Here is a 23,472-nt window from a genome sequence, read left to right as displayed (position 1 = left end):
GGCGGGGCCGGTGGCTGCCATCTGACCAGGAGAACGTGGGGAGGTGGACGCCACCTCCGAGACGCGGTCACAAAGGCTGGGACTGCCCTCCTGCTGGCCGGTGTCCCGCCTCCCGGCAGGGGCACACTGGCAGGGAAGAGGCCCACGCAGACCCGAGTCCTGCCCACCGCGGTCCTGCTCCCGGGCCACTGGGGCAGCCGCACGCGGGCCTCCCTGAGGCGGAGCCCGGCGGACCACGGAGACCGGAGGGCGAGCGGGCACTGTCCACGCGGAGCCTGGCTGGAGCCAGGTTGGAGAGGCGGGGTTTCCCCGAGGAGGCGGGGTCTCCTCCCGAGAGCTGCCCGTGGCCCCGCCCACCAGCCTGCACGTCCACTTCCGGCCGCCGAGCCCCATCGCAGCCCGCCGGCACGCGCCCGTGCCCACTCCGTCCTGGTTTTCGCGGTGACCCCAGCTGACGCAGGGCCCCTGGCAGCCGCAGGAGGGGCGACGAGCCGGGAGCCCGAGCTGTGCGGGAGGAGGCTCCGGGGTGACGCTGCCCCCGGCCCCCCGGGCCGGGACTGGGCGGGAAGGAGGGGCTGCCAGCGGCCGGCTGCCGCAGGCCCTGGTACATGGTGGTTAGCTCCTCCGAGACATCCGGCCGCTTAGCGGCCAGCGCGTTTGGGAAAGCCCGCCCAGCAGCAAGGCCTGGAGGCTGAAGGTCGCCCCGCGTGTGGGGCTGCAGAGCCCTCCACCCACGCCACGGCCTGGTCCCTGAACGCGCCCGCCCTGGGCCAGGGTCCCCGCCTCACTCAAGCACACTGCACGGCGACACCCTCTCTGCTCCGGAGAGCCGGCCCAGCTGCCTGCACTGCCCACGTGAGGTCACAGTGGCGGCCCACGCAGTCCCCACGCCCCGCCCTGTGTCCACGCCGAGGCCTCCACAGCAGACACCGTGTGAGGGACGTCCCCACACCCAGACCTTCGGCAGGGCGGGTGCGGCCCACTGCCCAGCACCACGGCCCCCACACCCTCTCGTGGGATGAGATCGGAGGGTTTGAGCTGCCCCCGGCCCCGGTCAAGGCCGCCTACGACCCCGTGCGTCGGCCACCTTCCAGGCTCTGCTCTGCTCTGCCCTGCACAGCCGTCCCCCAGGGAGACCCCTGGTGCAGGCGCCCCAGGCTGGTCCCGGTGGCCTCCCCTCACCCAGCATGGCCAAGGTGCAGACGGTGTCTGCAGAAGTGTGAGGGCGCCGCGCTCAGTGGGGGGCCCTGGCGCCGCGCTCAGTGGGGGGCCCTGGCCCCGCCTCCAGCCCCAGAGGCCGTGGCTCCTGAGCAGACCAGACCAGACCGTCCCCAAACGGGTCCCCCTCCACCCAGGCTGCCGCCCACCTGGTGACCGGCGGTGCGGATGCCGGGGAGGAGGGGCTGGCGGGAGCAGGGGTCCCAGGAGACAGGGGAGCACCAGAGGCCCAGGGACTCAGCCCGGCGCCCTCCCAGGGTCCGCTGGCCAGCCGCAAGGCGGGGCCCCTGCGGCCTCCCCTGGACGCTCAGTGTCCCAGCACCCAGAGAGAGGTGGACAGCCCCCACGCCACCTCAGGCAGGGCCACTCACTCTGGGGACGACTCCGGGGTCAGGTTGGACATCTCCTCCGGCGTCGGAACTGTGAGCACAGGAGGGACGGGACGAGAAGGTGGGGTGACCGCTCTGCCCATCCCCACGGGCCCCACCCCCGGTGGCGCCCAAGGGCACAGGTCAGCCCTACCCTGGCCCTGGCCTCAGGGGCCATGGGCCGCTGCTCTGCCCACTCTGGCCTTCACCCCAGCAGCTGGCAGGGGCCCCACACCCCACCCCGCGGTGGTGCTGTGGGCCCGGATGGCCAGGCTGTGCCCGCTGACCTGCGGCACCTGGCACTCAGACAGGCTGTCCTCCTCGACCCCGTGGGCTTCCTGACGGTCATGCCCACACCTGCCCCACAGCCACCTCTCCTGCCTGGGCCTCAGGCAGCCCCCCACACCCCCGGGGAGGCCACTGGGCTGAAGAGGAGCTAGAGACTTGGGGGAGGGGGGCCCAACATGGGGCGGGCAGGTCTGCACCACGTGGGCCCCGGACCCACACCGGGCAGGTGGGGGACCTGTGGACACCTGGGGGTGGGACTGGCCCCCGCCCCGGCCCCGCCCCCAGCTCACCCTGCAGTTTCCGGCGGTGGAAACGGGGCGACCCCAGGAAGCTGTTCTTGATGGAGTTGAGCCGAGTCCTCCAGGGCACCCCTCCGACGCTGGGGCTGGACGGCGGCGTGGGGTTGGGCGTGCCGGCCGGGCTCTCCTTGGGCGTGTGCACGGGCGTCCCCTTGGGGGTGGGGAGGGGACTACCCCTTGGAGAGGGGTGAGGGGTCACCTGTATGGTGGGGACAGATTTAGCGTTCGGTTCAGTCCCGGCGGGCGGGAGCCGGGCCGGGGCAGGCGGGGTGGCCGGCCCCGGGGGCGAGCTCAGCTGGGGGCCGAGGCTGCGGGGGCCGGGGGGCCGGGCCCGGGGGCCCGCCGGGAGCGGGTGGGACTTGGTGCCCTGCAGAGGCTTCTCGGTCAGCTTGGCCTTGCTCGGCAAGGTCTGGGTCTCGGGGCGGGGCCGCGGGGCGGCCTGCGGAGGGAGGACGCGTCCGGGCCGCGGGGCGCTCCGGCCGGCTTCGGGCTCCACGGAGGCGGCCAGGGTGCCGGCCGCGAAGGGGGGCTCGGGGGGTGGGAGGGGCAGGACAAACTTCCTAGCAGGCTACACACAGGGCGGCACCGAGGGCAGGAGGGGGCCCGCCACACGCCCGCCCGCCCGCCCCGCCCCACATGCACACGCAGCACCAGGAGGACCCGTGGGCGCAGGCGGGGTGGGGGCAGCGTTTGCCGCGGAAGAGAACGGGGGACACACGAGAACACACACAGAACAGAACAAAGAACGTGCAGTTAGCGAGAGCAGCCAGAGCCCGCGGGCGGCGGCAGCGCGTGCGGCCCCACGGCGGGCGGGACCGCCGCCGGGGGCCCCCCCTCCCGGGCGCCTTCTGCGTGGGAGCCGGCAGCGGGCAGCTCACTCACCCGGGGGCTGCTGAGGGGGCTGGTGGAGAGGCCGGAGGAGGCGCCGCTGATGGATCTGGACCTGGGGGCACAGGTGTGGAGGGGGGCTCAGTCAGGGACGGGCCAGCGGGCTCCCAGCACCTCTTCCTGCAGGCAGACCGTCCGGGAGCCCCGGTGCCCCCTGGCCTAGCCCAGGGCTGCCCTGCTGCCCCCACCCCAGCTCTCACCAGGCCCGGGGGGCAGCCGGGGCTCCTGCCCACCACACTGGAGCTGCCAGTCCGAGGCCCAAGGCCCAAGCCGGCAGAGGGCCCTCTGCTGGGGCCCGCAGGGCACTCGGGTGGGCAGAGGGAGGAGGAGCCTGCAGCTCCCTGGGGTCCGAGTCGAGCCCCAGACTGGGCCTGCCCACCCCTCTCCAGCTGCCCTGAGCCCAGCCTGACCCCCAGACCGAGCCGGCCCAGGGCCGCTCAGGACCGCCAGCGAGGCGTGAGCCCGCCCAAGACCACGGCGCCCCCGCCCGGCCCAGGGCCGCCTGCAGCAGGCCACCCTCTGGGCTCTCCCCCCTTGCACCGCGGGCCTGGGCAAGACAGGCTGGGGTGGGCGTGGGCAGGGACCGTGGGGCTTCCCCACCACTGGCTGCACTGGGCCCGCAGGCCTGGCCTGGGCACGGCCGGAGGGAGCCCACTGTGCCGGTGCGCCCGGCTGAGACAGGCACACGGCACACCCCTCGGGACAGACTCGGGGCCGCACCGCCCCGCTGTCCTCGGGGAGGAGACGGGACCGGGCCGGCGCAGCCCCAGGCGGGGACACAAGCGTGAAGGGCAGCCTGCCCACCAGGTCTCGGCCGGCTCCTGGCCGCTCTGCCAACCCCGGCGGTCACGACTGTCCTGCCACCCACCGGACACAGGCACAGAGCCCTCGACCCCTGCCCGGCCCCTGCCCCCCAGCCTGGCCTGCTCAGGGTCAGGCCTGGGCCCACAGTTCTGACGCCGAGAGCAGAGCTGGGGGTCCGGCGGGCCCTGCTGGTGCCCCGGCCGCCACAGTCCGACTGGCACCCGCCCCCCGCGAGCCAGCGCGAGCTTGTCGTTTGCACGAGGGAGGGAGGGACGGGGCGGCCACCGTCCGCACGCCCTCCTGCCAGCCCGGCAGGCAGCCTGTGGAGCCTGAGCCGCAGCTGGCCACAGCCCAGGGGTGACAGGGCAGGTGCCCGGGCAGGGGCAGGGTGGGGGCCCTGGGGGGGCTGAGGTGCCGAGATCCCTGTGACCGTCACACCCCCTGCCACCAGCTCGGGGGCCTGCAGTGAGCTCGGGACAGCTGAGCTGCCCCTGGCTGCGGCCTCCACCGGGGCCCTAGGGGGCAGGGCAGCTCCAGGGCCCGGGTGCCAGCGCTGGACACACGCCCAGGGGAGGTCAACCCGGGCCGCTCCAGGCCACTGCAAGGGTCGGGCAGGAGAAGCCTCTTGGTGCCTGCAGCCCCCGGGGCCCGGGGCAGGGAGAGCGCAGTGGGTCTCCCAGCCCCCCGGCCGGCCGTCGGCCTCGCCCAGCAGCCTGCTCCTCCGGGGCCTCAGCCTGGCCTGACCCAGCCCTTCCCCCGGCTTCTGGAAGGTTCCCTTGCCGAAGGGGAGAGGGCTGGGGGGCGGGGGCGGGTGGGCGAGGTGTATACCTGTCGTCTTTGCTGAATTGGGGGTGGGCGTCAGCGATATCCAGGCTTTTACTGAACATTGCTTTACTACAGCGGGAACAAAGCGAGAGAACAGAGTTACTGCCGCAGCGCCGCCCGGCGGCCCAGAGGCCAGACCTCCAGCAGCTCCGAGCGGGCAGCCCGCCCGGCCCCAGGCCGGGACACACGGACGCCAGGGGATGTGGGCAGGGGGGCACCGGGGCGGCCTGGCCAGCCTCGAGGGACACCCTGCGCCCACCAGCAGCCCCGGGGCGCGGGAGAGTGTGCAGAGCCCCGGGAGCTGCGGGGCTGGGAGGCCGGGGGGGAGGGGGCTGGTTCCCGTGCCCCTACCCCTGCACCTGCAGTGGCCGGGCCTGGGCAGCAGGGCTGGAGCCCCTGGGGGCCCCCAGCCCAGGCAGGCGGGACTGGTGGAGTGGGGCGGCAGAGTAGCCCGGCGGGCACTCGGCCCCGGCCGAGTTCAGACGGGCCGGGCGGGAAGCCGGTGGGGGGGCGGCGCACCCACCACAAGCAGGGCAGTGGGGCGGCCAGTGGGGGCCTCCCTCCGGCCCCTCCCCTTGGCCCACCCCATGCCAGAACAGGTGGGCAGTGGGTCCTGGTGGTCTGGAGACCTGGGGAGGCCCCAGAAGGCTGGGACCCCAGGCCAGAGGCTGCCAAGACAGCCCGGTTCCCCAGGGGGGCAGACCGCTGGGGGCCGCCAGCCCAGTTCCACCCTGACGGCGGCCCAGCTGCCCCGAAGTTCCCCCGTCTGCTGGCAGGGAGTCCTGGCCAGCCTGTGCACCCAGCTGAGGAGGGGTGGCCAGGGCTGCCGGACCACCCGCGGTGCTCCCCGGCCGGCCGAAGCCCCCATCTGGGCAAGGACGCCACAGTGAGGAGGGGCCCAGGGCTTGCCGGCCGGCCCCCGGTCAGCTGTGGCTGTGGGGCCAGGACGCCCGGCCTTCCTGGGGCTCTACTGGGACAGCCTGCACCTGCTCGTCGCCCCCAGAACCCCACTTCCCTGCCCTGGACCAGCCTCAGGTGACCCCAACACGGGGCTGGCGGGAAGTGGGGACAGGCCTGCTGGGCTCCAATCATAGCGTGACCAGGATCCGGTCCAGCCCACCCCACTGTAGCTCGGCCCAGCCCACTCCCCTCCGGCCCAGCCCAGCCCACTCCTGCCCGGTCCTGTGTAGTCCAGCCTAGCCCGGTCCAGTTCAGGACGGTCTAACGCAGCCCAGCCGGGCATGGCCTCTGCGGCCCAGTGCAGCCAGCCCAGTCCTAGGGCCCAGGGGTGGGGGGCGGAGAGGAGTTAGGCCCAGCACGGCCATCGCTGAGGCGGCCAGGGCACCAGCCAGTCCGGCACTGGTCCCCCCCCCAAGACACACACCTCTGGCTGTGCTGGGCCATCTCGATGGCCCTCCGTGCGGGCACCGGGGAGCCGCCGTCCGTCACGCTGAGCACCTCCATGGACTTGCGCTCGGGCCGCCGCTTGCCGTGCCGGTTCAGCATCGGGGAGTCCACGCGTTTCCGGGGAGGGTCTGCGGGAGACGGGGGGTCAGGCCCGCCGCCCTGGGTCCGGGTCTGGGTCCGGGTCTGGGGGGTGGGTGGGGGCCGGCCTCCAGGGGGCCTCGTACCTATTTCGTTCCTGGGGGGCAGGTCCTCATCCTCGTGGCTGGGGTACCTTTCTTTCCGGTCCAGCAGGAGGAAATAGATCATCTTCTCCTGGTTCTCCCTGCAGGGGGCGGAAGGGAGGGCCCGCGGCAAGGTGAGCCCGCGGCCGGCCACGCCCACCCCGCCCCGCCCCTCCCCGCCCGCAGGCCCCGCCCACGGCCCGGCACGCACTCCTCCGACAGCAGGTCCTGCAGCAGCTTGTTGCGGTCTCGGAAGCAGCCCAGCGAGTGCATGCTGTCCAGCACGTCGGGGTCGATGTCCTCCAGGCTGGGCAGCGAGCGGATCTGCACCTTGCGGGGGATGGGCTGCTCCGGCTCAGGCTCGTTCTTGCCCCCTCTGCGGACGACAGGGCGCCCCCAGTGGTCACCGACCTCGGCCAGGCTGAGCCTCCTCCCCCCAGCCCAGCCCGGGGGGGCCCTGAGCCCTGCTGCTCTCTCCCTGTCCCGGCCCCTGCGCACCTCCTGCGACCTGCTGTGCCCAGCGCAGGCCGGCCCGCCGGAGCCCCTGAGTGCGGGGCCGGGACAGGCCTGTGCTGGGCCGGGTTCTCCCCCCACCTTCCCTAGCAGGCCCCCTGGGCTGCAGCAGCAGGCAAAGCAGGCGAGGGGCGGCAGGAAAAGCTACTTACATATACCATATGTGTTTCTGAATGTGCTCTAGCTACAAGAGAGAGAAACAGGACGTTAGTATGGAGGGGGCGGGGAGCCCACGTTAGGAGGCCAGAGGGAGCAGGAGCGGGGGGCGCACAGGGAAGGGGGACCACCGCGGAGGAAGACGGGAGTGCGAGAGAGCGGGAGGGGTGGCGGGGGTGGCGAAGGGAGGGTGAGGATGCAGCTGGAGAGGAGGGGGGCGTAGGAGCAGGAGGGTGGGGAGGGGCTGCGTTCTCAGCGCCTTGACCGTCCACACCCGTGGGAGAAGAAATGCCAGGTAGGGTGTGGGGGCTGCAGGCAGGGGCAGGAGGCTGGGGCCCTGGCGGCCAAAGGAAGGAAGGAGGAGAGCGGAAGGCAGCCCGGGCAGCCTGCCTACGGGGGAGGCTGGGGCGGAGGCCCCTCTCCCCAGGACCTCTCCACCAGCCTGCGGACAGCCGGGTTGGGGAGGGCGGGAGAAGGTGGCCTCTTGGTCACGGGCCACCCTCGTCCTGGAGAGGCCAGCCCAGGGGGTCCTGCTGCCCAGGGACCTGACACCCTGGCCCCAGCTACGCCCTGACTAGGCTGCTGTCAGAAATGGGGCTTCCCTCAGAACGCCCCGCCCCCCACAAGCCCCAGACCCAGGGCTGCGGTGCTGACCACGCCCACTGACAGCTGGCCAGGGAGGGGGAGGGGTGGGGCCGACCAAGCCCAGCCGGCGCTCCGCAAGTGCCCCTGCAGGACCCAGGCCACAGGAGGGCTTGTGCACATGCCCACTCACGTGTCTGCGCACACATTCACACCAGCACACGCTCACACGGGCGTTCATCAGTGTGCGTGCCCACACGCACCCACCACTGCACCCTCGCATGGGCGCGCACACCCACGAACCGTTCTCACGTGCGTCCACAGCTGTGCGTGCACTGATGCATGTGCACTCCCACGAACCTATGCACATGTGCAAACAACCACATGCACTTCACGCACATGCACTCACACCTGTCTGCACACGCGCACTTGTACACAACCCACACGTGCATGTGTGCAGCACACACCCACACCCCTGCGCACGCGCGCGCACCTATGCGTGCACTCACACTCGTGTACAGCACACACACCCGCGCACACTCGGGGTTCCCTGCACCGCACCGGCAAGCACAGGCCTCCCTGCCCAGAGAGGCGGCACAGAGGGGCCCGCACCCTCCGACGCTCCCCGCCCGCACGCACCGTGAGGCGCCGAGCCGCGTCCACCTCGATCATGCCGCGCAGCAGGCTCTGGCAGTCCGGCGGGATGAAGTGCGGCATGTGGAACACGCCCCGCTTCACCTTTTCCAGCAGCTGCCGCAGGTTGTCGTCGTCGAAGGGCAGCGCCCCCTGCCGGCAGGGGACGGGGTCACCGCGGAGCGGGGGGTGGGGTGGGGGCGGGGCAGAAACACTGGGGTGAAGGGCCGGCGGGGGAGCGGGGCGTGGACCCGGCGGGCTCACCACCAAGAGCGCGAACAGGATCACCCCGCAGCTCCACACGTCCGCCTTGCGCCCGTCGTACTTCTCGCCCTGCGGAGGGCGGTGCGGTTGGCTTCGCAGGGAACCAGGGGCCCGGGCAGAGGGTCTCAGGACCGCCCCGGCGGGGGTGGGGTGCGGCCCCTGGGACGGGCAGGGTCTGATGCGCGCGGCGACTACTTACCCGGATCACCTCGGGGCAGGCATAGTGGGGGGACCTGGAGGCAAAAGCAGCGGTCAGGGCGTAGGCTCCGGCCTCCCCGTCCGCGCAGCCAGGACCTCGGGGTGGCCCCAGGCCCACAGCAGGTGGACGCTGAAAGAGGGGCGCCTCCCCGCTGCCCGGCGCACGTCGCTTGGGGAGGAGACTCCCTTGCGGGGTCCTCAAGCCGACCAATAGCGGAAAGGGGCTTTGCGGTCACCCACCCCCTACTCAGCGGCGAAGACAGACGTCCTTCGACGGACCGCGTGGGTGCACGGGAGTCACCTCCCAGCACCGCCGCTGAGAGGGCACAGAGTCCGCGCGGCCACCCGGGTGGCCCGCAGCCCCCTCGCCGCACCGCACAGCCGAGCCACCGCAGCGGCGGAGCCAGGGGTCCTGCCTGCAGCCCCAGCCGCGGGGCGCTGGAGCGGAGCCGGGGCTGCAGGGCGGGCGGCGGCCGGGAGGGGGCGCCGCCAGCGCAGGGCGCCCACTCACCCGCAGCTGGTCTCCAGCAGGCTGTCCCCCACCTGCAGGGACGCCATGCCGAAGTCTGCGATCCGGATGTTGTTCTTCTCGTCCAGCAGAAGGTTTTCTGGTTTCAGGTCCCTGTGGCTGGAAGGGAGGCGGAGAAGGCTAACAGATCCCTTCCACAAGCCCCGCCCCCAGCCCCCGGCCCCCAGCCCCCAGCCAATGGCAGCCCAGTCGGGTGACGTGACAGGCAGCCAATCAGAAGTCGCCTGCCTGGCGGTTGGCTGCGGGGCCCGGGATGGACTGGTACCCACACGTGCTGAAGGGGCAAGCTGCGCGGTCTTCCCCTGCGCGGGACACCCCCACTCGTTGCTCCCCCCACACCTGCTCGGGGCCCACGCCAGCAGGGTCCCTCTGTCTGAAGGGCCCCGGCCCCAGGACCCCTGAAAAAGCGGAGGAGGCGGCTCCTGGGGCCAGAGGGGCTCCAGGAGGGGAGGGGCTGTCGTCCCGCCGGGCAGGGCCCCGGGGCTAGGGGAGTGGGTCACGGGGTCGGCCCGCACCATATGGAGTGGCTGTGGCAGAAGTCCAGCGCGGAGATGATTTGCCGAAAGAACTTCCGGGCCTCTTTGGGGGTCAGCCTCCCCTTCTTGACCAGGTAGTCGAAGAGCTCCCCACCTGACACGTGTTCTAGCACCAGGTATCTGCGGAGCGGAGAGCGTCAGGCGGGTGCACCCGTGTGCCCGGCCCACCTTGGCGCCCTCGGCTCGAGGGCCCCCGCTGGCCCCCTCCTGGCAGGCCCACCTCTAGGGAGGGCAGCATCTGCAGGAGGCCCTGGAGCCAGTGCCCAGGTGCAGAACCCCAGCTGTCCCGGGCGCTGAGGGACACTGCACCCAGGTGAGAGGGGGCAGTGGCCGCTGACCCTGCTGGAGCTGGGGCCTGGCCCTTTGAGGCAAACCACCCCTCGCCCGGCTCCACAGTGAACAGCCCAGGCTGAGCTCCCGGAGCGGCAGGGGGGTCAGACACTTGGGCCCTCAGGGAGCCCCGGCCAGCAGGGTGGCCTTCAGACCTGAGCAAGGGGTCGGAGCAGGGCGCAGCCAGGCCAGGGGCCCGTGTGGTGTGGCCCGGCTGCCACTGGGCCGGGTGCAGGGGGTGGGGGAGGATGGTGGGGGGGGGGGGGACACCCCACACGCCTCTGAGGGTGGAAGCCGTCTGTCGGAGCTGAAACTCCCCTGGTGGGGCCCGAGGGGGCAGGTGTCTGGGGTGGGATTCACTGAAGCCTGGGGGGGGGGCCTCAGGAGCTTGGGGGGGTGCTGCTAGGACACCCGTAGGAGTTGCTGGTGAGCCCCCTGGGTGGTGGTCCTGGTGGGCGACAGGGTTTGGGGAGGGGAGGGGAGGGGCAGTGGAGGAGAGGAGAGGGGGAGGGGCAGGGAACCAGCCGCCTCCAGAGCTGGTCTTGCAGGACTGCGGGGGGGGGGGGGGGGCACATCCCTCCTCCCGGGGCCCAGGGGGCCCATCTGCAGAGGGAAGAGGTGGGGGAGGGGCTGCAGACACAGGGCAGAGGTCTCCGGTGGTGTCCTGGCAGGAGCAGAAGGGCCCAGCAGGAAGGGGGAGCCTGCTGGGGCCCTGACCTCAGGGCCCTGCCTCTAGGTGCTGGCTGCCTTGGGACTTGGGGCCCCCTGGGAGGGGGCTGGCTCCAGCAGCACCCCAGATGACCCCTGCCCACCTTCACCCTAAGCATCCTTTCCCTGTCTTGGGGCCTTTGCCCAGCCGGACCCCTCCTCGGGCTGTCGTCCTAGGTCCCCCGCTGCCCCCCGCCCCCTCCAAGGGGGCCTCCTCAGAGCTGAGTGCTCTGCCCGTGTCGCTGGGTGTCCGTCCTCAAAAGCATCTCGGCAGAAGCGAGGAGGTGACCAGAGTCCTGCGTGTCCTACGTGGAGATGGGCCAGGCCTGCCCCGGCACCCCCCCGAACCCACTCCCACGGGACGCTGCAGGGTGAGCGGCCGCCTGAGTGCACGCCAGCTGGTCACCCGCCTGTCCGCAGCTGAACACGGGCCGGGCCGCTCCTGCCCTGCTGGGGCCCCTGCCCCTGGACCCCTCCTCGGGGAAGCCCTGTCCGCGTGTCTGGTCCAGGAGCCGCAACGCCACCACCTGGGGCTCCGCCGAGACGGCCCCTCCCGGCCCCGCCGCCTGCCCCCCCACCCCCGCAGGCCTGCGGCTGCCCCACCCCCGCCCCGGCCGCCCCAGCCCTGCACGCCCAGCAATACCTACAAATATTTTTTGTTTTCGTAGACGTCGTGCAGCTTCAGGACGTGCGGGTGCTCGATGAGCTTCAGGATGGCGATCTCCCGCTCCACCTGCGGGCGAGGGGCGCGCCGTGTCCCGTGGGGGCTGGCCCACGGGGTCCCGCCCCCAGCTCCCCTCTCAGAGTGGGTGAGGGAGACTAGCAGCCACCCCCAGGGCTGGGCTCCGGGACGCAGCCCAGCCGCAGAGAGCCCCGGGCTCCTGCCCCCCGCCCACCTCACCTTCATCAACACGGACTCGCTGAGCTTCTCCCGGTTGACGATTTTGACGGCCACCTTCTGGCACGTGACACAGTGAATCCCCAGCTTCACGAGGCCTGGCGGGGGGAGAAGCCCGTCAGACCCGCCCCGGCTGCTGCACCCAGGGCCTCCAGGTCCAGGGTGCTCCTGGGGCGGCCTTAGCTTCCCCCCACCCAGGGCCCTGTCCGGGGAGGACCCCACTTGCTCCCAACTCCAGCCTGCCACTCAGTCTGGCTCCTGCCCCCTCCCCTCCCCCACGACAGGCCTCCAGGTGGGTCCCTGGGGCCACTGTCTGCCCCCCACTCCCTGGTCACAGCCCAGAACAGCTCTGTGTCCCCGCACCCCCCCGTCCAGCCCGGAGTCCCCCCTCAGGCCTTTAGTGGCCCAGATGCCCCCAGCAGGGGAGCCTGGGCCCAGCTCTGCCCCACCCCACACTGTCCCTCCCCCAGCAGGCTCAGCCTCCGCCGCCCTGCAACCCCCACCCATCACCCCCCTTTCAGCCCGTGGACCCCTGGGCAGAGGTGGCCGGGACCCGGCCAGGCCCACAGCTCTCCAGGCAGCCGCACCTTGGCCCCTGCATGGGGGGGGGGGGGGACACCCAGCTGACCCTGCTCTCCCGGCCACACTGCCAGGACCCACAGCCCCGAGTCGTGTCGGCGCAGCTGGGCGCCTGCCTCCCCTCTGCTGGGCCGCCCTGTGGCCTCGGGCCCCGACACCCTGCCCCCCCCCCGGTTTGGGGGCCTGAGCTCTGCCACGTGGGGGGCCCCCGTGCCCGTGCGCCGCAGCCTGACGCCGGCTGTCGCTGTCTTGAGGGACGCGAACCACGTCAGGCCCCTTCTGGGGACACTGGGGGCCCCACTCTCTCACGTCTGACCCCAGGGGTGGCCCCACAGTCCCCGACTGCTGGGGTTCATCTGCTTCCTTGTTACACCGGGGCGGGGGCGGGGGTCTTACCAGTCTGCAAGAGCACTTGTCCTGTGTCTCCCTAATCGGTCGCCCGGCCCAGCCCCACTCCGGCCCAGCCGCTCCCCCGCCCCCCCGGCCCCGTCTCATTCCAGCACTCTCCGCGAGGCCTGCTCCTCCAGCAGCCCCAGCCCCAGCCTCATCATGGCCGGGAGGAGAGGCCGTGTCCCCCGGAGGCACAGCAGCCAGGTGCAGAGGGGGTGCCCGGCCCCCGCCTGGGAAGGGCTGCAGGCTCTGGGGCCTCTCCCCAGCTGCCTCTGATCCGCTCAGGAGCCCCGTGGCTCCTGGTCGGCGGGAGAAGACAACAGCCACCGCATGCGTCCGTCAGAGCCGGCAGCCTGGAGCCCCCCCCCCGCCTCCAGGACCAGGGGGGCCGGCCAGCGCCGACCCAGTCTCCTCGGCCCAGACGTGGAAACAGACAGGCGCAGCCGGAGTCCGAGGCGAGCTGCCCAGCAAGCCCTCAGACAAGGTCGACGGGCCCAAAGGAGCCAGGGGACAGCAGCGACGGAGGCAAAGGCCACTCGCAGGAGGGGGACAAGGTCCTGCAGGTCCCCAGGGGCCCGGTGTGGTGGGCTTTGGGGGAGGGACTCCCGAAACACCCGCCTGGGGGCCTGGGAAACCCCACGGGGGTCAGGGGGGCGCCAGGGTGGGGTGTGAGTCAGGCAGGCGCCGCCGTTCATTCAGCGAAACTCGGGGACACTGAGACGTCCCCACACCGCGTGGTTCGGGGGCCAGGGCCGGTCAGCAGCTTCTGGACAGATGGGAAGCAGCGGCACCCCCGACGCTCGTGCAGACCGGGACGGAGGACGCCGGCCCCAGGGTGCCCGGCCGGCGCAGCGACTCTGCACGCAGATGCTCGCACTCCCGCGCCGCGAGTCCCTGAGGGGAAGCACCGCAGACCCTCGGGGGACTGTCCTGCTTCCCGGGGTGGCGGGGGGACCCTCGGGGCCTCGTGCAGACAGGCAGGCACGGCAGCCGTCCGCCGGGCAGAACCGGGCCGCGGGGGGCTGTGAGCCGGGCTCCCAGGGCCTCCCCACTTCGCAGACAAGGCAGCTGGGCTGCCAGGGCACCGACCGACTGGTGCGCGCCGCCCAGAAAGGCGGGGGACGAAGGGACAGCCATCGGACGTGGCGGCCGATGAGCCCCGGCCTGTGGGGCAGGGCCGGGGTCCCTTGGAGCTGCTGGGAGTGGGCAGCCTGTGGCCGGGGCCAGGCGGCCAGGACGCACGGCCGGGTGTCCTGGAACCCTGGCGGCTCCCCCCCCCACCCCGACAGACTCCTGTGCCCCCTGCAAGTCCAGCAGGGCCGTGCCCCTCCTTGCTGGGGCTTCCCGCCCCCGGGCGGTGGCTCTGCCCCACGTGCTGGTCCCCCACAGCCCGGGTCTCTGTGGGGGGTGGGGGTCCCCAGCCTCCTGCCAGTCCAGGCACGGGGGGGGGGGGGCTCGGGGGCGGGAACGGCACCTGCTGAGGAAGCCCACGGCGGCGGCCCCCATCCCCCAGCCCTCCACCCGCTCAGGCTGTTATCCAAGTGGTGTTTCATCTCCAATTATCGTCTTTGCAGCAAACCCAGGGGCTCCCGGGAAGAGGGGGGAGCCGAGGCAGTCCGGGTGGGCGGGGCTGAGCGCCCCCGCCAGGGTGCTGGCCACCTGCTCCCCTGCAGGGTGGGGCTCGGCCCTCAGGGAGCCTCAGCCCGTCTGCAAGAGCAGGAGGACCCGGGGAGAAGCCTCCCCCAAGGACTGGGGTGAAGTTCCTACGGTTTTGCCCCCAAAAAAACCTTTGCGGTTGCTCCTGGCCGACTGCCTGGGCCAGGCCCTGGCAGGCAGCCCCGCGGCAGCCTGCCCCCAGGGCCCTCCTGGCCGCCTGTCCGTCTGTCCAGGGAGAGCTCTGTCCTGGGTGCAGCCAGCCTGGTCTCCACCCGCCGGTCTTTCTGCACTCGGACACTTAACCTCCGGCGTCTCCTCCCTGAAGGCTGACCCGCACCCTGAGTCTGGTGCCAGCACAGCGGCCTGTGGGTCACTAGGACCCGCCCTCCTCACCGACGGGAACACGCCCACTGCACCCGGACCTCCAGACGCAAACCTGGCCGCCTCCGGGCCGCCCCTGGGACCCGGCCGGCCTGCCTGTGGGTGACCGCGCAGGTGCCCCAGGCTCCTCCACGGCCAGCCAAGCACAGGGAGGGACGGCCCCGGAACACGTCTCATTCAGGCCAGCAGGTCCCCAGGCGGCGTCTCCCTGAGCACCGCTCCCCGGGGAGTGGGCCCAGCCAGGGGGACCGAGCTGGCCCCGGGGCGGCCTGTTTCCGACTCCGCTACTCTCCAGACACAGCACAGCTGCCCCTCCTGCCCTTGCCGCCCCCACCCCGCCTTCCTGTCTCCCCGACAGGCCCCCGTGACTCCCCGGACAGGGGTCCTGGCACCCACCGGCTGGCCCTGCTCCGGCCCTTTCCGGATCCCTCCCCCCTCCCTCCCTCCCCCGCCACAGGCCAGCCCTGTCCCCCTGCCCAGGGCGAGGGTCATGCACTTCGGCACACTGCCAGCTCCTGGCCCGGTACACCGGGCACCTGGCTCTGTGTCACCTGCTCCTCTGTGACAGAGAGCAGCACCCTGAGATTTATGGGGGACAGGGAGCATTGGAGTCCCAGCTCTGAGTCCACTGCTGACCCGGAGGTGGAGAGGGGTGGGCTCCCAGGTCTGGCCACGAAGGCCAGCAGGACCACTCCGGGCGGCACTGATGCCTAGGGCAGAGGAAGGACCGTCCTCCCGAGCTGCCCCTGTGGGGCTGCGAGCAGAGGTCACGGTGGCCCACTTCCCCACTGCCTCACGGGCCTCCCCGTGGGATGGAGGACGGGGCTGGGGCAGGTCCTGTGGCTGACTCAGCAGACACACCTGCCTTCCTGGGGCTGTGGGGCGTCGCTCCTCCTGCCTGGACTCCCCCAGGTGGGGGTGGGGGTGCGCCGCCAGCTCCGGGGAAGACGAGTCAGCAGAGCGGCCGGCCTGAGCCAGCACAGCCGCCCCGGCCTGGCAGCACCGGGGGGCACCAGGGGAAGCCCCCCAGCCAGGTGGGGCAGGGACAGCACTGCTGCAGTGACAGAGGGGCCAGGGGACCACAGGGAGGATGCACAGGCCTCCACCCCCCACGGCCTCCTGCTGAGCAGCCCGGGTCCGGGCTCGGGGCCTGCAGGCTGCCCGGGACCATGCTGGGACCCAAGCAGCCCAGGAGCTGCAGACACAGCCCCAGGCCCGGGCCGGGCCCCACGTGCCAGCCCCCGGGTCCTCGTCTGGGCCTCCCCTGAGTGGGGGCCTCGCTAAAGGGGGGCATGGCGTTCCCCATCAGCAGAGGCCTTGGTGGTGCCCAGGAACCCCCCAGCCAGGGGCTCCTCCAAGAAGCTGAGCCCCCCACCCAGCTCTCCGAGGCACCCACTGGGTGGGGGGAGAGGGAGGCCCTGCTCCCCGCTGCGCCTGGCCCTGCAGCCTCCCCGCTCCCCTCCCCACTCCTGCCACTCTGTCCCCCTGCTGCTGCAGTAAACGCTCCGGGACCCCGGGGCCCCCGCACCTGACAGCAAGGGCCCCCGTCTCCTGCGCCGTGGCTGCTCTGCGTGGCCAACGCCACGTGGCAGGAAGGGCGGTCTTTCCTCCCGTGGTTGGACGGCGGCACAGCGTCCTCTCGGGGTTCTGCACCCCGGATCCCCACCCAGAGGAGCTCACTGCTGGTCTCCTTGCCTGTGGGGGCGCCCCACGGCAGCCGGGGGCCAGCCCTGCCCCACCTCGACCCCCAGGGGACCCCTGAGCACAGCTTCCCCGCTCGGCGGCCCCGGGACCCCTGACCCTCAAGCCTCGGAGTGTGGGGTAACGTGTCATTCAGCAACAGACGGGGAACACGCTCAGCCCCCCGACTCCCTGGCCGCAGCAGCACACTCGGGACTGGCACCTGGTTCGATGGGCACACGTAGGGTACGGCCAGTCCCACGGGGGGACGTGTGGCCTCAGCTGCACCGGCCCAGGGCCGGCCGGGCGGGAGTCCGACGAGGCTCCCTGCCCGCCCCCAGCGCAGCGCTGCGGGGACAACTCCGAGCTGCGGGAAACTCCAGGGAGGGCCCCGGGGCGGGTCACCCCCCACTACCCACCCCGCATCCCGTCTGAGGACCATGCCCCACGGGGGGAGCAGTGAGGGGCAGCCGCTCCTGGGATGCAGGGGCCGCCTGGCTCCCAGGCCAGCTGCTCCCGTGCCCAGATGGGAGTGGGGAGAGGGGGGGACAGCCAGTCTCATGGGGGGGACCTGCAGCCTCAGCTGCACCCTGGCCAGGGCGGGCAGCTCCTGCTGGTCCTGCGAGGGAGCTCCACCCTCTCCTGAGCCCCGGGGATACTGTGGGACCCACTTGGGCCCCCCAACCGCCAATGGGGTGCAGCCCCAAAAAGATGCATCCAAGCCCTGGCACCCGGGCTCCGCGAGGGCGACCTCCTTTGGAAAGAGGGTGCTGGCAGAGCTGAGTTCTGAGGTCACACCGGACACGGAGCCACCTGTGTTCTCGGGAGAGAAACGCGGGGAGAAGGGACGCGGACGCAGGGTGGTCCCCCGACGTGGGGCGCGGGGCTGCCTCCCACACAGTCTCCGGAGGAGCCAGCCTGCAGGCTCCGGCCTCCGGAACGGGAAGGATAAGCCTCCAGCGTCAGCGACCGGGTGCGTGGCGGCGTGCGGGGCGCAGGCCCCTCCAGCTCGCGAGAGCACATCCCGCGAGAACTGCATCGGAGCCAGCGCCTGTGTTCGGAGGGCTCCCTGGGACTCGAGCGGCTCCTCGCCCCCGCACGCACGCGGGACGCGTGTCCGAGGCTCCCACCAGCACCTGAGGACTGGCGGGGGGGTGGGGAGGCTCTCGGGTCTGGAGACACTGGGGGCGGGGCTTGGGGGAGGGGTGTGGGTCCCGCTGCCTCTGCACCAGCCGCGGTGCGGGCCCAGCAGGCGCCGAGCGGGGCTGCGGCCACTCAGCCAGGAGCCACGGCGGAGCCCAGGGCACGGTGGGCTCGGGCCTGGATGGGGCCCCTTGTGCCAGAAATGTCTGCTCAGAACCAGGGCCCCCAGGTATCCTGCACCCGAACGTGGGTCCTCGCGACAGCTCCGCTCTCCTTCTCCGAGACGTCCACGCCTGCCCGAGCCCAGTCCTGGCTCTTCCCCGACGGGCGGGCGCAGGCACTAACTCCGCCTCTCCTCCCGCTCCGTGCGGGCCGAGGGAGGCAAGCTCGCGCAGGGCAAGGGGGTGGGACGCGGGCCGCCAGCGCTCCGTTCCCAGGGCCACCAAGGGGCCGGGCAGTCTGCGGGAGCCCGGGGCAGGAACGGCTTTCAGCACCGCGGACAGGGCCACCCGCGCGGGGCTGAGAGACGGGGATCGGTCCCGCGCACAGGGCTTAGAGACCACAGGGGCCTCAACAGTGTGTGGGGCGCCAGCGTCAGGGTGCCCTTGGAAGCCTCTTCCGGCCACACCCCAGCCCCACCCTGGGCTTGAGGCCTCGACCCGGGGCCCGCTGGTGCTGGAGGTCACGGCAAGGCGGCCACCTGTCTGCCCAGGACGCCCCTGCCTCCGACGGGAGGACAGCGGCCACAAGCCCAGATCTGGGACCGTCCCAGCGCTGGAGAACGGTTTGGGGGCCGCCCCCACCCAGCCCAAACCTCGGCGGCCCCGCCCCGCCCCTCCAGTGCCCGGGTCCGGAGCCCCGAGCGCGCGCACTGTCGTCTGGCTTTCAGTTCCCTCCTCGCAGGTGGAGGCCGACCTGGCGCGGGGAAGCGAGGAGCGCAGGGCGGGCGTTGGGTTCGGGGGCGTGGCCAGCACGCTCACCCCGGGGTCCCCGGGTCCAGTCCGGAGACGCCCAGGCCCAGCAGGCCCACTGCAAACGCTCCGGGGCTCGCGCGCCTGGGGCCTCCGCTCCGCAGCCCGGCGGAGGCCGCGGGGCGGGGCGGGGGGGCTCCTCGGACTCAGGCTGCGCGCCGCGGGAGCCGGCTGCGCGGACATCAAAGCGCCGCTCGTTCCCCTCGTCAGGGCGCCCCGGAGGCCCTCCGCCCGCGCGCGCCGACCTCCTTTCCCGCCGCGCGCCCCCGACGCCAGCTAGTCGTGGGCCGAGCAGGAGCCTCAGTCCTCGCAGCCTCTCCTCCGTTTGGGGGAGTGGGGGGGGGGTGCAATGCCCGCATCCAGCGCCCCACCCTCGCCGCCACGTCCTCGCCGGCGCCCGCATTTCCGTCGGGGGAGGCCGTGCGCACCGCAGCTGCACGCCCACAGCCCACCACGCGCCGGTCCCTGGTTCACACCCACGCACGCTCCCCGGTGTCAGGAAGGAGACCCTGGCGGAGGGGCGGGGAGCAGGGGGCAGACGGCGGGGGGAGGCTGGGCACCCCCACCCAGCGGGGCTCCTCTCGATATAGACTCCGCTGCCTCCCTCGCCCACCAGCGCCAGGCAGGCGGAGGGGAAGGGGGGGGCGCGTCTCTCGGGAGACAACTGTTCACGCTCTGAAAAGGAATCTCTCAAATTAAATTAATTAAGCCCTGAAATATTTCACACGCCCTACGGCGCAGGCGCCTCTGCGGAGGGCCCTGCCCTCCCCGCCCACAGCCCCCAGCAGGACAAGGGGGCGCTGCGGTCCCTGGTTCCGGACAGACTGGAGTGGCCCCCGCCCCCACCCCAGATCCAGCGAAGAAGAAATGTGTGTGTGTGTGTGTGGCAGGGGGAGGGGGTGCACGCTGGCGCTCCTTACATAATGCAGGGCTGTTCCGTACCCCAGGCCTCTCCCCTGTCCCTGGAAGGGTCATCCCTGCAGCCCCAGGACGGGCCACGGCAGGGTGGCCGCGGTCAGCGCTCAGGCATGTGCCCTCCAGGGGTGGGGGCCCCGGTGGTCCAGGGCACCCTAACCCCCTCTCCTGGTAAAGACCGGCAGCCTGCAGGCACTTGGACCAGAGCCCCTGAAATTCGGAAGACACCCCCCGCCAAAGGCTCCCTCTTGGCTCTGCCCCTGACTGATGGGAAGATGCTGAAGGGAACCGCCAATCGGGGCCCCAGGGTTAAGGACCCGGAGGGGGGTCGAGGGGGCTGCGGCCCTCCTGGGGTCACCCAGGCCAGACTTCTCAGAAGAGGCAGGATGCTGGGCCCCCGCTGGACACCGGGGGTGCCCAGCGCCCGGGTCTGCAGGCTGGGCAGCAGGGGCAGGCCCTATGCTCCTCCCCCCCCGCCCCCGCTGGTGTGGGCGCAGGGGGGCCAGGAGCACCCCCCTGTGGCCGGGGCGGGGTCCGGAGGCGTCTCCCAAGCAGGCCGCCGTGAGGCGGGTGTTCAGAGAGGGCAGTTGGGGAGACAGGCGTCCCAAGGACCCCGCTGCCGGGTGACAGAGGAGGCACAGCCTGACGCTTGGGCTCAGGAAGGGGCCGGGACAGGCGTGGGGCCTGGGCGGACTGCGGGGGGGGAGTTGCGGTGCCACCACCACGCAGACCAGCTCCCTCGAGTGTGCCTCCGGTCGGCCCCACGCTCTGGGTTTGGAAAGGAGCCTGGCATGGGGGGGCCAGTTCTCAAAGCAGCCTGCAAACCCCTGGAAACCCCTGGAAACCCCTGGAAACCTCTGGAAGGCGGGCAGGCAGGGGCAGGTGACGGGGAACAGGGGGCCCCGGAGAGGCTGGTGTCAGCGTCAGGCCTGAGGGCGGGGCTGCAAACACAGCGGGGCCCCAACTGAGGGTGTGGGGTCGGGGTGGGGGCTCCCCTCTCTCCGTGCCGGGACCCCGCATGGACAGCCAGAGTCCGGCAAGGCAGGGCCAGGAGGCGGCCGTGAGGCAGCCTTGGGGTTCTGTGGTGCAGAGGGCCATAAGAAACGGTGTCCAGGATGGGAGGCAGGCGCCCAGCCCCCTGGGAGGGGCCCACTCTCCACGGGGCTCCCCCATACCCAGCCCCCAGGCAGCCAGGTGCAGCTGTCACCCCAGCCCCGCTCACGCCCTGTGACCGAGGGTGGCCCTGTCCTCTGTCCGGCGGCTGCCCAGGCTGCTGGCTGGGGCCTCGGTCTCCCCGGCTGAGCTCGCCCCAGGGGACCATGTCCCCTCCCTGTCCCTCTACCACCAGTGTCCCCAAAGATGGCACGAGGGGCTGATGGCGGGGCACAGCAGGTCCCTCAGACCCCAGGCCCCCACCAGCTCTGCCTGGAAAGGCGTCGACCTGGGGACACGAGGGTGCTGACACAGGGCCGGGCCCTGAGGCCCCATGCCCCGCCTGACGGGGGTGGGGGGACCCACCTGCTGGGTTGGGGGCGGATGTCAACACACCTGGGGTGGGGGACAGTGAGGGGAGGGGTGCAGCTGGAGGGAGGGGCCCAGGCCACCTGGGGTGGGGGAAGCCCTGTCCGGGGACAGTGACCCCGAGGGCCCCTCGCAAGGGGTGCAGGGGAGGGAGGGGGCGGGGCAGAGCGGGGGGTCCCTGGGCTGAGAAGAGCGGTGCTGGGTGGGGTCACACACGCTGGGGAGCAGGGCTGCCCTTGGGGGTCCCGAGGAAGCCTCCTCGAGCCACGGTGCTGGGGGCTCCCAGGGGTGTGCCGGGTGGGGCGCTGGGGCCAGCGCAGCGGCCTTCCGGGTCCATGTGGGGGGGCCGTGCGATGCCAGAGAGAGACCAGCTCCAGTGCCCGGGCCTCCCCAGCAGGCCGGGCAGGCGCCCCTCCTGGGCCGGGCTCAGCAAGACCAGCTGAGCCTGTGGGCCTGCCCCCTGGCCCCCCCTCCCCCACTGGCCTCCCCAGGAAGTCAGACCAGAGCACCGGTCCCTGCAGCGGCCGGGCAGGCGGCCAGCGGCCTTCGCGCCCAGGGGTGGGAGGTGTCAGGCCGAGGACGCAGCTCAGGTGCGAGCACCCCGCCGGGCAGCCCCGCAGCTGGGCCTCACCTGGGGCCAGAGAACCTGCACGGGCCCGGCCCATGGAGGGGGCGTCTCACTCGACGCTCGTGCACACTCGTGTAGTCACGCCCTCCCACGCGTAGTCACGCCCTCCCACACAGGCCAGTCACACGCTCCTCCCTCCTGGGCAGGTACAGACGCAGGCCTGGGAGCAGGGCCCAGCGCGGTGGGAAAGGGGGGGCCGGGGTGCAGGGGAGGGTCCAGGCCCCCTGCGAGCCGGTGGCCATCCTGGGGGGGCAGAGCGCTCCCCTCTCCACCCACTGGGCCCTGCCTGGGTGGCAGCAGGCGCCGGAGGTCCGCCCGAGGTTGGCTGGGGGCAGTGCTCTCGGGGGGCCGGCCTGCGCCCTGGGGTGGGTGCCCCTGCGGTCGGTGTGGCCCAGCCAGGACTTCTCTCCCACCTGGGGGATAGGGCAGACAGAGCCTTGCCCACGGCCCAGCTGCAGCCCCCACTCTGCCCACGGACACAGGCCATCGGGGTGTCCGGGTGGGAGCGACGGCCTCTTTCCAGTCTGCCCTCTGGCCCCGGAGCCAGGCGGGGAGTGGGAAGCTAAGGAGGGAGTGGGTGGGCCACCGTGGGAGCTCCGACAGGTTTGCGTCTCACACCCGCGTGGCAGGGTCATGGGGGCTGCCCCGGGGGGCCCCGGGGGAGGAGGCCGCTCAGCCTGGAGGCCAGCCCCCCAGCCCCAGCCCCGACGGATCCCCAGCTGGTCTCTAAAGCCCCAGCCGCCTCATACAAAGCCCTCCCCCTCCTCTCTCCTGCCAAACCGCCATCTGTTGCCATGGCGACGGAGCAGCGGAGGCAGGCGGCCCTCAGAGCTCCCCTCGCTCCCACTTCCCACTCCCTCAGCTGGGCCGGGGCTCCCGGCTCTGGAGCAGGCGGCCGGTACGGCCCCCGGGGGCCTGGGAGCCCCCAGCTCCGGCCTCGCTGACACCTGCTTTCTGCACGGAAGGCCAGGCAGAGCCCTCCCGGGCCCTCAGCCTCCGGAGCCCTGCCCTCTGTCCCCACCAAGGTGCCAACCTGCCCTGCACTGGCACACGGCTGGTGGCCGCCCCCCGCCTCCCCTGCTGCGCGTGCACCGAGAAGCAGCCCCAGGGGCCCCCGACCCACCCTGCCCACCCCGAGGCCAGCTCCCGGGGAAAGGGACAGCCTGGCTACTGGACGGGTGGCAACTAGCAGGTGGCCGGGCCTGCACCCGCACCCGCTGCCCCGGGACTGAGTGGACCACAGGGCGAGACAGGGCCCCCCTCCCGGGTGGCAAAAACTTGCAGCCCCAGCCGCGTCACCAGCCCCGTCACCACGGTCACAGTGCAGCTCTCCCGCCTCCGCGGGTCCGACCCCCGAGCGCCCCTTGGGTGGCGAGGCCCCGGGCCCAGAGAGGTTCGGCAACCTGCTGGGGGGCGCCCAGCGCCCGAGCAGCAGACCCAGGCGACGGCACAGCCGGTGACAGGCCCGAGTCCACGGGTTTCCTCCTCCTTTTGTGTTCTGGGCCCTGAGCCTGCTGCTCCAGCAGCCCCCCCCCCCACCCAGCTGCTTCCCCCCACGCCACTAGGTCACGGACACCGGGACTCCAGGGGGCGGGGCGGCCTCCACCTGGGTGTGCACCTGAGACCCCTCGCAGCTCTCAGGACGGTGATGGCCTGCCCAGCCCCCTTGGTCCCCTCTCTGCCCGGGGCCTTCTCTGGGCCCGCACAGAAGCCCCGCCCCGCCCGGCACCCGGGCAGCCGCAGAGCTGACTCAGAGCCGCCCAGGTCCCCAGGGAGCGGCGGGCGGGAGACCGACCCTCCGTGCGAAGCGGCTCTGACTCTGACGTAGAAACCCGCCAACGCTCGGCTGTCCGCAGGGGAGCCGAGGAGGACTTGCGAACGCCCCGCCCACAGGCGGCCCGCCCGGCCGCCCGGCCCGCGCAGGGCAGCCTCAGAGGGGCCAG

At 72.5% G+C, this 23,472-nt stretch overlaps 1 protein-coding gene across 14 annotated transcripts in view; it reads right to left on the bottom strand.

Moving 5' to 3' along the window:
- BRSK2 (BR serine/threonine kinase 2) overlaps positions 1–23,472 on the bottom strand; it is a 43,028-nt gene that overhangs the window by 5,943 nt on the left and 13,613 nt on the right. For 9 of the 14 annotated variants that reach the window (XR_006783631.1, XR_006783632.1, XM_045821147.1 and 6 more), the window contains exons 2-16: positions 11,669–11,763; positions 11,415–11,500; positions 9,709–9,849; positions 9,176–9,292; positions 8,666–8,699; positions 8,467–8,535; positions 8,209–8,355; positions 6,984–7,015; positions 6,530–6,694; positions 6,322–6,419; positions 6,075–6,225; positions 4,694–4,759; positions 3,056–3,116; positions 2,165–2,372; positions 1,590–1,638 (exon numbers count right to left, since the gene is read on the bottom strand). Coding sequence is in view for 11 of the 14 variants with exons in the window: in XM_045821147.1 (XP_045677103.1) it covers positions 1,590–1,638; positions 2,165–2,372; positions 3,056–3,116; positions 4,694–4,759; positions 6,075–6,225; positions 6,322–6,419; positions 6,530–6,694; positions 6,984–7,015; positions 8,209–8,355; positions 8,467–8,535; positions 8,666–8,699; positions 9,176–9,292; positions 9,709–9,849; positions 11,415–11,500; positions 11,669–11,763 (1,519 nt within the window). In the remaining 3 variants the exon portion in view is untranslated. The remainder of the gene's footprint in view (positions 1–1,589; positions 1,639–2,164; positions 2,373–3,055; positions 3,117–4,693; positions 4,760–6,074; positions 6,226–6,321; positions 6,420–6,529; positions 6,695–6,983; positions 7,016–8,208; positions 8,356–8,466; positions 8,536–8,665; positions 8,700–9,175; positions 9,293–9,708; positions 9,850–11,414; positions 11,501–11,668; positions 11,764–23,472) is intronic. The other 5 variants (XR_006783633.1, XM_045821153.1, XM_045821154.1 and 2 more) reach the window with 1 other exon arrangement.

The sequence above is a fragment of the Phyllostomus hastatus genome, unplaced genomic scaffold (assembly GCF_019186645.2).
Source record: "Phyllostomus hastatus isolate PE091 unplaced genomic scaffold, TTU_PhHast_1.1 phas_scaffold_443, whole genome shotgun sequence".
Classification (NCBI taxonomy): Eukaryota; Metazoa; Chordata; class Mammalia; order Chiroptera; family Phyllostomidae; genus Phyllostomus; species Phyllostomus hastatus.
This window is presented reverse-complemented; position numbering and strand designations above follow the sequence as displayed.